The 15,913-nt window shown below is 50.9% G+C and overlaps 1 protein-coding gene across 1 annotated transcript; it reads left to right on the top strand.

Annotated features, from left to right (window-relative positions):
- The first annotated feature begins 5,126 nt into the window (after positions 1-5,126).
- Positions 5,127-15,040, top strand: CX3CL1 (C-X3-C motif chemokine ligand 1). The gene is made up of 3 exons (XM_080937322.1): positions 5,127-5,230; positions 11,197-11,317; positions 12,938-15,040. The coding sequence occupies exons 1-3, from the start codon at positions 5,161-5,163 to the stop codon at positions 13,926-13,928; spliced, it is 1,182 nt and encodes a 393-aa protein (XP_080793448.1). The 5' UTR covers positions 5,127-5,160; the 3' UTR covers positions 13,929-15,040.
- The last annotated feature ends 873 nt before the right edge of the window (positions 15,041-15,913 follow it).

Here is a 15,913-nt window from a genome sequence, read left to right on the forward strand (position 1 = left end):
GTGACTGGGGAGAAACCCCTTCCTCCAGCTACACAATTTTAAATTGCTTTCCTTAGTCATCCTTAGCTCAAAGCCACCCACTCCCCATTCCCCACTATTCCCTAGGCCCTGGTCCAACTGCAGCTTCCCTCCAGCCCCTTCCTCAGAGCCATTGGTGCAGACATCCCCTCTGGTTATCAAGGGGACCAGCATCTTCATCTTCCCTTACCTGAAGAGTTGGTTAGAACGATGCCTGTAAGCCTGGCAACCCACCCACATGAGAAGCACAAGGTAGAAGGCTCTCAAACTCGAGGCTAGCCTGGACTGTGTAGTAAATTCTAGACCAGCCTGGGCTACATCAGAGAAGGATGAAGGAAGGAAGGAACAAATAAATAATCAAACCTGCCTGTGTGCATATTGCATATTGCGGGGCTAGGGCATGTCCGAAAGTTTGTCAGTCACAAAACAATAGGATTTCTACAACAAGATCAGTTCATTCAGTTGCCAATCCAGCTATTCTGTCAAAAGGAAAAGTAAGCATCCTGCTCACACATGCCTCACAGCCTTACTCACACCAGTGTCTTGCCTTGCCTGTGTATTCTGGGTCTCATCCAGCACGTTGGTTAAAGTTCTGGTTTATAGGAAGCACACAGGATAAGAGAAAATAAGATGACTCATAAGGAATAACTAGATAAGTTAGAGTACGAACAATGCTCTTGACTCTTTGAAAGGTCAATGTCATAAAAATAAAAACATGCGAGTCGTCTACAAGAACAAACAGAAAATAACTGTGTGCAAAGCACACAGTTAGATAATGGTCTAATTCAAGAAGAAAAAATTAAAAGCAGGACTTGCCAACTGTGACTCAAGCCTGGATATTCCGGCACTGGTGATGCTGAAGCAGGTGGGTTATGAGGTTCAAGGCTTACCTGGGTATGTATCAAAGAGAGGTGGAAGGGGGTTGGGAAGAAAGAAAGAAGGAAGGGTAAAGAAGGGTTGGAGAGATGGCTCAGTGGTTAAGAGCACTGACTGCTCTTCCAGCGGTCCTGAGTTCAATACCCAGCAACCATGTGGTGGTTCGCTGTAATCTATAATATCTGATGCCCTCTCTGGTGTGTCTGAAGACAGCCACAGTGTACTCAAAGAAGTGCTGGAGAGTTGGCCCAGATGTTGCTCTTGCAGAGGACCTAGGTTCACACAGCTCACAACCGCCTGTAACCCTTTCTCCAGAGGATCCCACACTCTTTACGGGCACCTACACATAGGTGGCGTACACACAAACATACATGTGAGTAAAAATAAATCCTAAGATAAAGAAGAAAGATTAAATAAAATTAAAGGAAGGAAGGAAAGGCTTTGAGATGGGGAAGGAGAAAAAAGAATACATTTGGGGACAAACTGGAATGTGAACGGACACTGTTGGCTCTGTGAGATGGAAAAGTTATAATTGTTAGCACACTTGTGAACAAAGATGGAGGTGCACACTGGTCTACTAGAGGCAAAATGTCAAGGGGCCAGAATTGGGGGGGGGGCAATTGTTGGGCCAAGAGGAAAAAAAAAAAGATGAAGCAAATGTGAAAAATGTTGAGCATTGAACCTTGGAGGTTGGAATATGGAAACGCTTTGTGTCCTGCCCTCTTCTGTATTGTTTGTGATGTTTCACAGAGTGGTTGAGGAGCCAGACTTGTCTTGCTTTGCTTTGCTTTGGGCAAAGAATTCATCTCTCTCCCCTTCCTTTCTTTTTTCCTCTTATTTTTCCTTCTCCTCCTCTTCCTCTGTTTCTTCCTCCTCTGCTTCTTCCTCTTCCACCTCCTCCTCTTCCTCCTCCTCCATTTTCTTCTCCTCCTGAGACTGGGTCTTATGTATTGCAGGCTGTGTAGCTGATGGTAATCCTGAATTTGAATCTTCCTGCCTCCACCTCCCAAGCACTGAGATTAGGGGTATGGGCCAGCATACCCAGTTGCTGGTGGTAGAAGCCATGGTTTTGTACAAGCTAGGCAAGTAGTCTACCAAATGAACCACACCCTGCTCTATCCTTTCCTTCCTTTCTTTTTATTTATTTTTATAGTCTGGGGATGGAACCCAGGCCCTCACATATGCCAGCCAAGTACCCTAACACTGAGCTACACTGCTAGCTTACTGCTTTCTTACTTCCTGCCTCATCCCCACAGCTAGAGAGTCCTTAGGAGGCCTTGAACCTTCCTCTTACTACTAAGCTGAGGCTCACTGAGGCCAAGAATTATGGCTTATTTGCTCATCCCTAAATCTCTTTGTCTTGCCACAGTCCCAGGCACATACAGAGTATTGTAAACACGAACACACTCTTCCATGCTTGGCACTGAGAAAGCCCTGTTTTATTCACTCCCCTGGGGACTTGCAGAGGTGGCCATTAGCACCTGTCTTAATTTGGGTTCCATTGTTGTGAAGAGACACCATGACCAAAGCAACTCTTAAAAAGGACAACATTTACTTGAGGCTGGCTTACAGGTTCAGAGGTTCAGTCCATCATCATCAGAGTGGAAGCATGGCAGACATGGTGCTGGAGGAACCAAGAGTTCCACATCTTGATCTGAAGGCACTGATTCCACACTGGGCAGAGCCACTCCCCACGGGCCAAGCACTCAAACACAAGAGTATATGGAGGCCAAAATTCAAACCACCACAGCATAGTAGAGACAGAAACACTGCAGTACAAAGATCGTTAGTAACTTGCCCAAGTGGGACCTTTAGGAGGGGCAGAGTTGAGCTTGAATTGAGTCAGATGGACCTGAAAGACTGGCCCCAAACCAAATCTCAACAGTTACTTCTTGAAACCTGGATGAGATGGGTGGGAACAACTATTTGTAGGTGAGAAGCTGGGCCTGGAGGGAGTGTAGACTGCCCTTGGAGTTGAGCAAGTTAGAGTAAAACTGGTTTTGTCTTCTCAATTCAGATAATTACTTATTAAACAGTTGGCTCCTTGCCAGAGGGTGGTAACTCAGACCCAAGAGACAGCTGGGTCAACCCATCCTTCTTGACTTCCTACCTGGCTATCTTCAGCTATAAAGTAGACCACCACAGTGATAGATATTAGTCTTATACCATGGATTTTTTTTATTGCGACTACACGGGTTAATCATGGAAAACCCTTAAGTTTTGTTTTGTTAGAGATAGACGCCATGCTTTTGGCAAGCCAGATATGTGTCATGCAGTTGATCTATGCCCCCGGTACCATGGGAAACGTTGTTAGAGGGTGCCTAGTTCAGAGTAAGTTAGTACCTCCTTCCTAATTTTACAGAATCCAAACATTTCGCAAACACCCCAAAGCAGGCATGCATCCTGCATGCTATCTATCTCCCTTCCTCCAAATTTTACTCTGGGGCACTGGGGCACAGCCCTTCCCAGTCAGGGATTCCATCCATTTCTAGATCCTTTTTCCTCTAAAGAATGCAAGTGTTGATTTCCCATAATCCTTTCTGGATTCCCCTACCTACCCGTCTTCTCTTCCCTCTTTTCTCTCCCTTTGTCCGTGTCCTCTTCCTCCCCATTCCCATCCCCACACCTTTTCTTATCCTATCTGCTGCAGGGCACAAAGAAACCTAAACCTCTGGGTTTTGTTTTTCTGTTTGGTTTTGGGTTTTTTGTTTGTATGTTTGTATTTTTGTTTGTTTGGGGGTTTATTTTCTAGCCAGGCTGACCTGGAAGTCACTATGTAGCCCAGGCTAGACTTGAACTTCAGGCAATCCTTCCTCCACCTCTTCAGTGCCAGGATTACAAGCATGAGGTACCATATGTGACCCCACCCTCCATTTTTATCACTTCTTACTAAGTCTCTCCGGGTGTAAAATGAGGCTTCCCGGCTTCTTATCTGGCCAGGTGAGGGCAGATTCAATTATCACCAGTGGATATTGACCCTTGCCAGAACAGCCAACCTCAACACGCTGAGGACCCACCCCAGGTGCCAGCCCTGCTTTAACGGATAGCTGGAGAGAGCATGAGGCCTTCTGCAGCCTCTGCAGCCTCTCTGCAGTCTGGACCAGGCTGGCTATGGTCCAGCTGGCTCCATAGACTGGGACACTTTTCTACACAAACTGGTTTTTCCCTCTGGCTAGCAGCCCAAAAGAGAGTAGCGCAATTCACTCCCAGCCGGAGGCTAGGGAGGCTCTAGCTAACTCTTCTAGAGTCCCAGGATTGTATCCCCTGTCTTCTGGGGAGCCTGCTTTTCACGAAAGCAGATTGTGTGCAGTACCCAACCAAACCTTGCTGCTAGGTCTTGCCTGGTCTCATTGAGAAAGCTTCTGGAAGAACCGAACCCGGAAGCTGGGTTAGCCAGGCGCTCCTTGTACAGCGGCAGAACTGCTCTGGAGGGAGACAAGACCACCCTAAGGCTCTGTCTGCACTAAGATCCAGGAGGAGCCAAGAGGTCCATAGCTCCGAAGACACGTTCGTGGCTGTGCTAAGAGCTGGCAGAAGGCAGAGCTGGCAGTGAGTAGAGAAAAGGCTAGAGTGGACACGCGACAACCTAAGGAGGCCTGGAAGCCTGTGTTCCCTCCATGTCCTCAGCAGCCCTGGCTCTGCAGTCTTCTCCTCTGAGGTCTTGATAAGTTTATTTTCCACGGTGAAGAGCTCTGTGTGATTTGGAACGGTCTCTCCCTTCTCTGGGCCTCAGTTTTCCCATCTGTCCATAGAAGGCAGGACTGGATCATTCTTTCAGGAAGCTCTGTTTGCCAGGCACGGTGTTGAGTCCAGCGGATGCATTAGCTGAAATGTATCTGGGGGTCTTAAGGGGTGAGTGCTGAGGGTTCATCACATGGCAAAAGACCCCATCTGCCCCCAGATCAAGAAAGAGCTTGGCAGATCCGGCCTGGCGGGGACCAGCGCTCTGCATGTCCCTGGCTCAGCGTCGGCTTAGAAAAGACCTAGGTTCTCCAGGGAAGGTAGCCCTGCTACCCACCAGGTTCCCGCGCGCCGCTCCCGCTGCGGAGCCCAGCGCAGGAGTGCAACTGGTTCCCTGGCAACCTGGGAGGAATTCAGCCGCAGCTACAGGCTCTTCCTCTCCCCTCCCACCGCCTCCTACTGCGGGCGCCGGGGGCGGAGGCTGCCAGCCCATTATAAAAAGCAACCGAGACCGGCAGCGAGTGACTACTTGGGAGCTGCGACACGGCCCAACCTCCTTGCCCGCTGAATTCCTGCACTCCAGCCATGGCTCCCTCGCCGCTCGCGTGGCTGCTGCGCCTGGCCGCGGTCTTCCATCTGTGTACTCTGCTGGCGGGTGAGTGGGTCCCCACCCTACCTGGGGAAGAAAGGAAGGGTATGTTGGGGCGCAGACTGCATCTCCCTGGGGAAAATAGGCCCCTGCTAGTCCCAGCCATACCAGTGGCGACTGGGGTGGGAGTCGGGGGGACACCTCGGAGGGTCTGTGGGAGGCACAAGGTGTGTGGGGAGGAGAGCGAGGGCTGGGAGAAACCCGAGCGGGCTGACGGACAAGAGCTTGTTCTTACTGAGGTTAACTATAACCAGTATAAGTCCTGGCCCGGGACCAGAGAATAGTTAGGACGCCCCCCCCCCGACCCCCCGCCTTGTTGTTCAAGGCCCCCAGGAATAGCTAAGGTCAAGGTCACCGCAGCTCACGGATGGGGCTCGTGTCTTGTACTGATGTTCAGCTTGTCGTCTCTCTGCCTGTGTCTCTCCCATCACCCTGGCCACTTCCTCCAAACCCAGCTTAGGAAATACGCTGTGTTCACAGACTTGCTACCTGGACTCCACTACCTGGTGGCACAAGGTGTAGACATTCCTAGGGACATGGGAAAGATGGAGACCCAGGGATAGAAATCTGTCTGAGGATGCCCAGCCAGCACGCAGGGCAGGAGAGAGTGGTGCCCAAGGACTTCATGGAGGAGAGACAAACGGCCTTGCGGACCCTCTCTGTTGGCCATTCCACCTCCGTTAACCTCTAGAAGGCCAGAGAAGGTGGCACTGTGCCTTAGGGCACACAGTGAAACTGGAAGAGTAAGAGCCAACCCCCAGCTTCCAGGATATCTCCATGGAATTAAATCACCAGTGCCACAGGGAGCTGGGTGGGTGAGTGGGTGGCAGTGGGGGCGGTAGGATAAAATTGTGCCTGGCTTTATGCTGTCTGAGCCCTGGGCCCCAAGCCTGAGATATTTAAAGACAGGGAAGGGAACACTGGGAAGTGGGAATCAGATGGAGGTTGCTTTGCCGTCACCTCCCTGTGTGTCCTGGAGCAGTGTCTTGACCTCTCTGGTCTCAGCTGCTGTACCTCCCGTTCATTCATTGCCTCACTGGTGAGAAGGCTCCAGTGTCTAGGGAAGCATTTTGGAGAGTGCCTGTGGTCATGGTGGTGGGAATCACTTTCACTAAGCTTATAGGGAAATCCTAGGCAAGGCTGGAACAGAAACCAGAGTGTTAGAAGTCTGAGGACCCTAACCATGGTTGCTGGCTTTGCCAGGAGTCAGTGAGCAAGATGCAACCCCAGTGAATCTCAGTTTCTTCTCCCCTTGAATGGGGTATTGGGCTAGGTTCACCCGGGAGCTCCCCAGCAGGGGGTCTCGGGCTTTAGGGCTGCTGCAGGCTGGTGTGAAGCTGATGCGGGGTATCTGCGTCAGTCCCCAAATGTGGGTCTGCAGGGCTGTGTCAGGCGATCGCTCGGCGCTTTATGTAACAAACCTACAAATGCAAGTTAGAGCAGGGAAGGCTGCTCTCCAGTGCTGACGCATTCACTCCCACTCAAGTCTCAGCAAGAAAGAGAGAGAGAGAGAGAAAAGATCTGCTTTCAGCTGTTACAGCTGCATCCCCCATCCTCAGTGGGGGTGGAGGGGGTCGGAGGCGGACAGCTCCAGTGTCAGATGGAGGGCCCTATGGATTTCACTAGATTCCCTCCCCTCTACCCCCCGTTGGTGGAGCTTTTATATGCCATTAAGCATGGCCATTCACTTGGCCAAGGCAAGCCGGACACCTGCTGTGTGACAAGCACATTTCTGGGTGCTAGGACCACAGCCAGTGAATAAAGGGACCATGGAGTCCAGCTGAAATTTGGCTGCAGTACACAGAAATAAACCAGTAAGCCATTCGGTCTGTTTGAAGGAAAAAGCACAGGAAGGGCCATGGGAGTGCGGGGGGTGGGGCTTAACTTGTGTTGTTTGCTTTGGTTTTGTTTTGTTTTTGAGACAGGGTCTTTCCATGTAGCTCTTCACATGTCTCAGCCTCCTGGGAGGGGCCTATAGGAAATGTGCTGCTCCATGCCTACCATGGTGACATTATCTGTGGGATGAAGGAATGGATGACTTCTCTATAGGGTGATGGTCCTCCTAAGGGATATTTGGCAATTTCCAGAGACATTTTTATTATTATTATTACAAGTGTCCCAACATTTTCAGAGTGCATAGCATCAGCCCCCACAACAAAATGTGAGGAGGTCCAAAATGTAAACTGTATGGCCACTGAGAAAAGCTGCCCCAGGGCCCAGTGTGTCTTAGCAGTCCTTAAGGGACAACTGGAAGAGGCATACTTCTTCCGGGAAGCCTCCCTGATTACTCCTTACTTTTGAAAGTTGTCTCAAATTCCCGTAAATCCTAGGGTGTTTGTGAATGGCCAGAATGTGGGGCTTTACCAGGATTACGCAACTATAGCGGCTAGGAAGAAAACCAGCTCTGCCACAAACAGTAGACTGTGCTTGCAGTGGTGACAAGTGGCTGAGCCCTCTGATCTTCAGCTTCTGCATCCATCTGTAAAAAGTGGATAACAACGTGCTCTTTGCAGGGATTGGGAGTTAATAAGAGCAGATGTGTGTGCACTGAACACAGGATCTCACACACAGTAGGTGTTCAACACCTCGTCCTCATTGTTTGTATCTTACCTGCCCATAGATCCAAGGCCCCCCTGAAGGCAGAGACAAGTCCCATTTAGACCCCCATTCCACAACATCCCCACCAACTCACCTTCCCTCCTCCGCAATGCCTCACAGCACCCAGCTCAGGGCCTGGCAAGAGGGAGTTGCCTCAGTAAACAGTGATCATTCCAAACACCAACACCTGCAGGAGGAAGTGCTCAGGGTTAAAGACTAGAGTACTCTGGGCTGTGCACATACTCAGAAGTGCTGGCTGACTTAGGAAATAGATGCATGGCTGTATGGATGGGTGGATTCATGCATGCATGCATGGATGACTTGGATGAATGGATGGATGATTGGATGCATGGGTGAATGCATGGGCAACTAGATACATGGATGGATGCATGCATGCATAGGTAAATAAATGGATGCATGAATGACTGAATGGATGCATAGATAGATGGATGAATGCATGGATAGATGACAGGATGGATGCTTGAATAGATGGATGCATGGATACATGCATGGATAGATGCATGGGTGACTGGATAGGTGGATGATTGAATGAATGGATGCATGCATGCATGCACACATGGATAGATGACAGGATGGATGGATGGATGATTGGGTGCATGGATGCATGCATGGGTGACTGGATGCATGCATGCATAGATGACTAGATGACTGGATGGATTATGGATGGATGACTGGATACATGGGTGGATGCATGGATGGATGCCTAAATGCATGCATGTGTGGATGGGTGCACGGATGACTGGTGAGTGGATTAGTAACCAGCAGTGGGTAAGATGAAATGTATGGGTGGGTGAGACTTTGAAAGGGTGATGGACGGACAGGTGGGTGGGTTTGGTGGGTAGATGGATGGAGAGATGAATAGGAACAAGAAAAAGGCAGCTAGGAGGAAGGGGGCAAGTAGGAGGATAGAAAGGTGGGTGGATAAATGATGGTCAGATGGACAGATGGACAAATAAATGGTACATAGATGGAAGGGTGGGTGGGCAGATATATGTAAAGGAGGGACAAGTAGATTGCAATATTACTTCTTTTACGAGTATGTACTGAGTGCCCAGGTTGTGGCCAGAGCTGAGATCCACAGTGGTGTGAGGCAGACACAGTGCCTCTCTAATACCCCATTTAGCAGACAGTAGGTGGCTTGCTGCACAGAAATGCAGCCTCCCTTTCTAGAAATGAGAACATAGGTCTGAGGAAGGGAAAGTCCTCCCCCAGTGGGTAACATAGCCATCCTGGTAGAACCATGTTCTGATCCCAGCCAAGGGCTTTGCGGCCCTCACAGCTCCGCAGGCATAGAGGTCTTCTCTATCCTAGCTGGGGTCTTCCCTGTCACATAGCTTCCTATCTCAGATCATCCCAAGATTTCTCCAGGAAGATATCTGCTAGACCTATGTAGGAGTGGCCACCAGGCTACTGTTACCAGGGACTTTGGAAGGGGGGTGCAGCTCAGTTATTTTTGGGTCTACTGGGAACGGAGGAGGGTGATGAGTCTGTACTGTAATTTGAGGGGGTCTGGGGTAACAGAGATCAACCCCAGTGTTGTTCCTCCGGAACTATGCACCTTGTTTTTTGACACAGAGTTTCTTCTCTGGGATCTAGAGCTCACTGATTGGTCTCTTCTGACTGGCCAGTGAGCCCCAAGATCCACCTATCTCTGCTTCTCCAGTGTTGGGATTACAAGCACATACCACCATGCATGGTTTTCTACATAGCTTCTGGGGACTCAAACCCAGGTCTTCAAGCTTGTGTGGCAAATACTTTAGTTACTGAACCATCTCTCCAGCCCTGAACTATGGCTTTCATATCCTAGTTCTTGGGGGAGAGAAGGCAGCACTGTAATTCAGTCAGTGAGGTTAGGAGCTACTAGGGCTGGCCTTTTGATGACCCAGTTCAGACCTGCATGCAGCTCAAGCTTCCTTTCCCACAGGTGGGGTGGTCCATGGCCAGGAGGTGTTGGGGCAAGGAATTGGTTAGAAAGCTTGGGTGTGTGCTTGCTTTGGCTAGTTCTTTTCTTTTCTTTCTTTCTTTTTCTTTCTTTTTTTTTTTTTTTTTAGGAGTTGTGCTGAGCACAAACTCGTGCACACCAGGCAAACACTGTATCCCTGAGCTCTGCCTCCAGCATCCTGTATCTATTCTTGACAAAATCCATATGTGTGTGTGTATTGTGCACAAGCAGTGTGTTTTAGTGGTGCTGAAGAGCAACTAGGCTCCCAGGTTCTAGAGGCTGAGTCAGCTCATTCCAAGATACTTCCTGAGGAGTCTTGGGTTCTAGATGTTCCACATAGCCTTTACCCAGGTCTGGATCTTCAGCTCCCCACCCCACCCCATGTTCCATGAGTTTACACTGGGGCAGATGACAGGACACTCTGCTGGAGATTTAGATCAGAGGTTCTCACCTGTGGGTCGTGATGTCTTAGAGGTCAAATGACCCTTTCATAGGGTCGCCTAAGACCACTTGCATATCGGATTCATACACTACAATTATAGCACCAGCAAAATTACAGTTGTGAAGTAGTTATGAACAAACATAATTTTATGCTCAGGGGTCACCATAACGTGAGGAACTGTATCAAAGGTGGCGGCATTAGGACGGTTGAGAACCATTGGTTTAGACAAAGCAAACTAGCAGAAATAGAATGCAAAAAAAAAAAAAAAAAAAAAAAAATGTTAAGTGTTTATATCAGATAACTGGGTTTATCCACTCACAGAAATCCCTGCCTATACAGCTATACTTGTACCTTTGCCCCCCCCCCCACCTTTTCTCCTGAACTCCTTATTCCAAACTCATTCTGCAGAACACAGGGGAACGTGCTCAGCCGACACTCACACACTTCCCAGGAAGGTGAGCTCTCCTGTTCAACACAAGACCTTACCTGTTTCATGTACCTGGTCACATGTGTGTGGAGGATAAATGTGTAGGGTGATTGCTGAGCTCTTGACTTACTCATGCCAAAGATAGGGATGGGCAGGGTAGGCAAGGCTGGGGGTTGGGGCAGGGCCTGAAGAGCAGGGCCACTCCATCACATGGGAGGCAGAGGCAAGTCGGTCTTGGTGAGTTCAAGGCCAGTCTGGTCTACTTAATGAGTTCCAGGATAGCCAGAGCTACATAGAGACCCTGTCTTAAAAAAACCAATAATAACAAAACTAAATGCTTCCTAGGTATCAGGCAAAAGGAGATTTATAAATAAAGGTTAATGTGTATCAGTCCAAAGCTGAGACTCTTGCTGTCTGGCAGGTTATCAAGGGTTTGGTCAGATGTGGGATCTGGCTTGGGAGTATGGCTGGGAGAAGTTGAAATGGGGATGAGACAACAGATGCCCAGGGGTCCTACTGACTGGGGACATCTGTGGACTCAGGTCAGCACCTCGGCATGACGAAATGCAGCATCATGTGCGACAAGATGACCTCACCAATCCCAGTGGCTTTGCTCATCCACTATCAGCCAAACCAGGAATCCTGCGGCAAGCGTGCCATTGTGTAGGTATACTCTCAACCAGCCCCCTTCCCCCCCCATGCCCACTCTCCCCATCCCTGCTCCCTGCCTCACCCTGGGCTTCCTGCCAAAGGCCTTAGCAAGTGCCCCCCTTGTTCCAGGCCCACAGGCTACCTCACTGACCTTAAGATCAGTGGCAAACAACAGAGGTGGGAAAGGGCTTCCTGGATGCCCCACTGTGGTCCAGGGCAGCACCCAGGAGGGAGCCTCCCCTCTGCCCATTAGTTCCCATGGGGAGGTTGAGGGAAGTGGCCTGCCAGAGCAGGATCCAGACTCCAGCAGGAGATGGGTAGAAGGATGGTGAGAGGAGATGGAGGAGCTAAAAATGGTTGTCAGACACAAGGATAGCGAGTGAAGAGCTGGACCCTCAGAGTCTCTGGGGAGGAAACGGGCCCAGTCAATCATTTTCTCCCTGGCCAGTTTGGTCTCTTGTTTCTTCTGGGGCACATGGTGAGTACTACCTGTTTGCTGAGTCCCAAGTCCCTTCCCCAGCATCGTTGGTGGTCCCTAGAGCAGCCTCAGCCATGCAGGAAATGGTCAGTGTCCTTTTTAACTCAGGCTCTACTGGTGGAAGGAAATCCAGCATTTCCTGTCGCCTAGACAGCTCCCCCAGGGAGTGAGGTTCAAATTGCATTCCTGCCTGCTTGCTCTGCTTCCCCAGCAAGGGTTGCTTCTTCCAGACACCCCCAAATACTTGTCTCTCTCTTCTAGAGAAAGTAGAAGAGGGAACTTGGAACCCTTGGGAGTGCCACAGCTTCCCAGCCTACCCCAGTTGGGCACATTTTGTCTGGCAACCTCTCCCCCCCCCCCCCCGCCTGTTAAATAGAGTTAGTAGTGGACTTAGCTGAATGCATGGTTACTTCAGTGTAGACTTCTGTTGCTGCACCATAGGCTTCAGAGGCTGTAGGCATGCAATGTCGGCTCCTGTCAGCTCTGAGCTGCTCTTGGAGCAAAGCAGTCATGCACAGCCTCCTGGGAGGCTCTAGACAGAAACCACACTCAAGATCTCAGTGAGGATACTGCTTGGCTTTGGCTCTGAGAAGCTGCTTTGGCCAAAAGACGAACCCTGGAGGAGGAAGTTGGGATCTAGAGAGCAGCTATCACCATGAGACTGGGGTCTTATGCATAGGGTCTTTCCAGGTTGAGAAAACCTTGTCACATACTTGGTGTCAGTGAACACCTGTGGCATCCCCCAGAAGATCAGAGCCCAGAGCCCCTTACCTTGATAGCAATGATGTGGATAACATCTAAATCTTACAACACTCACTCTGACATGGGAGCTTTCTCTAGATAGTTTACCTTTCTTTTTTTTCTTCACAATATCACAGAAGTAGGATACCCCATTTGCCTGGGACTTTCCTGGTTTTGAAAGGGGAAGTCCCTTGGGCTGAATGCTGAATGCCACAGTTCTTCTGAGGTGGAGGGTTTCCCTCCGGACCACAAGCATTTGTGTCTCAGCCAAGGGGACACGGGATGGAGTGGCCCAAAACCTCGTGCTAGCAAGCCAGGCCAGCTTGCCTGAAGGGCATGCAAGCAGTACCCCACACCACAGCAGCCTGGCTGTCTAGAATCTGGGCATCACCAGCCCCTTGTCTTCCTTATAGCCTGGAGACGAGACAGCACAGACGTTTCTGTGCTGACCCAAAGGAGAAATGGGTCCAAGACGCCATGAAGCATCTGGACCACCAGACCGCTGCCCTGACTAAAAACGGTGGCAAGTTTGAGAAGCGCGTGGACAATGTGACACCTGGGATGACCTCGGCCACCAGGGGACTCTCCCCATCTGCCCTGGCAAAGCCTGAATCAGCCACAGTGGACCTTACTTTGGAGCCAACTGCTGTTTCCCAGGAGGCCCGGAGGCCCATGGGGACTTCCCAAGAGCCACCAGCAGCAGTGACTGGATCATCGTCCCCAACTTCCAAGGTTCAGGACGGAGGGCTTGCCAAGCCTCAGAGCACTGGAATTTTCGAGGTGGCTGACGTCTCTACCACCATTTTGCCAAGTTCTGCTGTCTACCAGTCCAGATCTAGCTTCTGGGCTGAGGAAAAAGCTACTGAGTCCCCCTCCACTACAGCCCTGTCTACTCAGGCATCCACCGCTTCACATTCAACCCCCAAGGAGAATGTTGGGTCTGAAGGCCAGACCCCATGGGTCCAGGAACAGGACCCCACTCCAGAGAAGTCTCTAGGGTCTGAGGGGATAAATCCAGTTCATACTGATATTTTCCAGGACAGGGAGTCTGGCAACACAGTCCATCCCTCAGTGGCTCCCGTCTCCTCTGAAGAGACCCCCAGTCCAGAACTGGTGGCCTCGGGCAGCCATGCTCCTAAGGTAGAGGAGACAATTCATGCCACAGCAGATCCCCAGAAACTGAGCGTGCTTATTACTCCTGTCCCCGACTCCCAGGCAGCCACCCGGAGGCAGGCAGTGGGGCTACTGGCCTTTCTTGGTCTACTCTTCTGTCTGGGAGTGGCCATGTTTGCCTACCAGAGCCTCCAGGGCTGTCCCCGCAAAATGGCAGGCGAGATGGTAGAAGGCCTCCGCTACGTCCCCCGCAGCTGTGGCAGTAACTCATATGTCCTGGTGCCAGTGTGAGCTGCCTGCCTGCCTGCCTGTGTCCAGAGTGTGATTCAGACAGCTGTCTGGGGACCCCATCCTCACACCCACCTTCATCAACCCTGGGAAAATAGGAATGGAGAAGCTGGATCCTCCAGGGGCCATGTGCTCCGCCCTCCAAGGTGTGGCCCTGGAGGCCACCCTAGACCATTATTCACTTATCAGAGACAGAGCAGGTGGCCTTCCAGCTCCCCTATATTTGAAAGAATCCTCTGCTGCTGGCTGGTTAGAGGGGCCCTTGACATCCCAACTGAAGTGAACAATTATTTATTGGATTCCCAGCCCCTGCGACACCTGTTTCCTGTGTGCACCGTGGGCCACCCATCTCACAAGCAGCAGACCAGGCCTATCTGCCTGTCCCCTTGACCTCCTTGTGTCTCCTGGCTTTGCTGCAGTCGCCAGCCCTTTCTCCTCCCAGGCCAGCTGCGGTGCTATCTGCCCTGTGTCTCCCTGTCCCCTGTATAGAGCACACCACCATCACCACCAACACCGCGTTGTGTCTTTTCTTGCATGAGGTTGATGCTGTGTTTTCTGGAGCTCTCTGGGAAGGGGGATGAGCTTGTGTGAGGGTTTAAAGTGTTCCTCCCCGGACTGATGTGCTGTGAAGGCATGCTGCATCCGAAGGAAGGTTCTGGTCCCCACTCAGCTACCGGCACGACAAAGTGCCCCACCTGTAAAGGAAAAGAAACGTGGCCCTGACATCATCGCTTTCTCTGAGATCCTTGTCCCCATCCCTGGATGCAGCCCCCAGCCCTTATCAACACTAATAGTCACTGCCATTTCACTGGACTGACACTTTTGTACCCTGAGACTCTGAGGGCTGGCAAGGGGTGGCTTGAGAGTGCAGATCCTACCCCGTAGGCCCCCAGATGGAGGCTGAGTTGGGGACTTGCAAGAACAGAGGCCAACTCAGAAGGCTTTCCCCTGTTCTCACTGGCATCCCTCCCCCGTACACCAAGGTGACAGTCAGTCACAGGTCTGCCCTGCCTGAAGAGCAAGCCACAGAAGGAAGATTATGACAAGCCCCTGGGAGGCAGAGGATTCAAGGTAAACCCCTGGAGTGGCCACACACCCGATTTCAGTTTAGTGTCTTGCGCATGTATGTACTTGCACAGCCCAGATTATTCAGAGGCTGCCAGGGTCCTTTCCCATCTGAGAGCACTGTTCATGCCAAGGTCTCACCTTTGCCCCACTGCAGGCAGGGCCAGAACTCCCATAACATTCTCCAAGAGTCCTTTTTCTGGAAGGTACTCTGCCCTGGGTACAACGTGACAACTGACAGCTGAAGCATGGAGCCGCTGAGCAGCACCCCAGGGAGAACTGAAGCAGCAGGCCAAGCCCCTCGGGGCCAAGGGGCAGCTCTCCCCACCCTGCTCTGAATAGCTCCAACCTGTCACCTTCAGAACCTCCCAGGGGCAGGCTTCACCCAGAAGCCAGTGACTCACTCCTTGATAAATAGAAGCTCACAACAGTTGGCTCTGTCCCAGAGTGAAGAAGCCAACTCCTTGGCGACCCTCCTCTTGGGAAGCTTGTGGGAGGCTCTGGTCTGGCTCCAGAGTACTAGTTGTAGGAGCAGCAGCCCGAGTGCACTATATCCTGGCTCCTTCAGTGAGGAGCCTTCAAGGGTTGGGACACCCATGGTTGGATTTTGTTGGTTCCCCCCTGCCCCCAACAGAATGTGAGCCAAAACAATCTGAGGAGGACTTTGGAAGGAGTTGGTTGATCTTTTAGTTTTTCAAGCATCATTACCAATGTCTGTGCCATTTTGTATTTTACTAATAAAATTTTAAAGTCTTGTGAATCAAATAAGGAAATTTTTCTCTTGGGTAGGCTTTGGGCAGGGGTCGGGGATGAGGAGAGAGGGGTGGGAGTGTGGGGAATGGAACAGGAGAGGAGACAAGTTCTGAGACCCTGCCTCTAATTCATTTGCATCAGGGCCAGGGATTTTCCCAGAAGGCCCTGCA

This window comes from Micromys minutus (genome assembly GCF_963924665.1).
Source record: "Micromys minutus genome assembly, chromosome: 24".
NCBI lineage: Eukaryota > Metazoa > Chordata > Mammalia > Rodentia > Muridae > Micromys > Micromys minutus.

Coding starts and splice junctions, on each gene's coding strand:
- CX3CL1 (XM_080937322.1), top strand. CDS start 5,161: ATGGCTCCCTCGCCGCTCGCGTGGCTGCTGCGCCTGGCCGCGGTCTTC. Junction 5,231..11,196: donor TCTGTGTACTCTGCTGGCGG/GTGAGTGGGTCC, acceptor CTGTGGACTCAG/GTCAGCACCTCGGCATGACG. Junction 11,318..12,937: donor TGCGGCAAGCGTGCCATTGT/GTAGGTATACTC, acceptor TCTTCCTTATAG/CCTGGAGACGAGACAGCACA.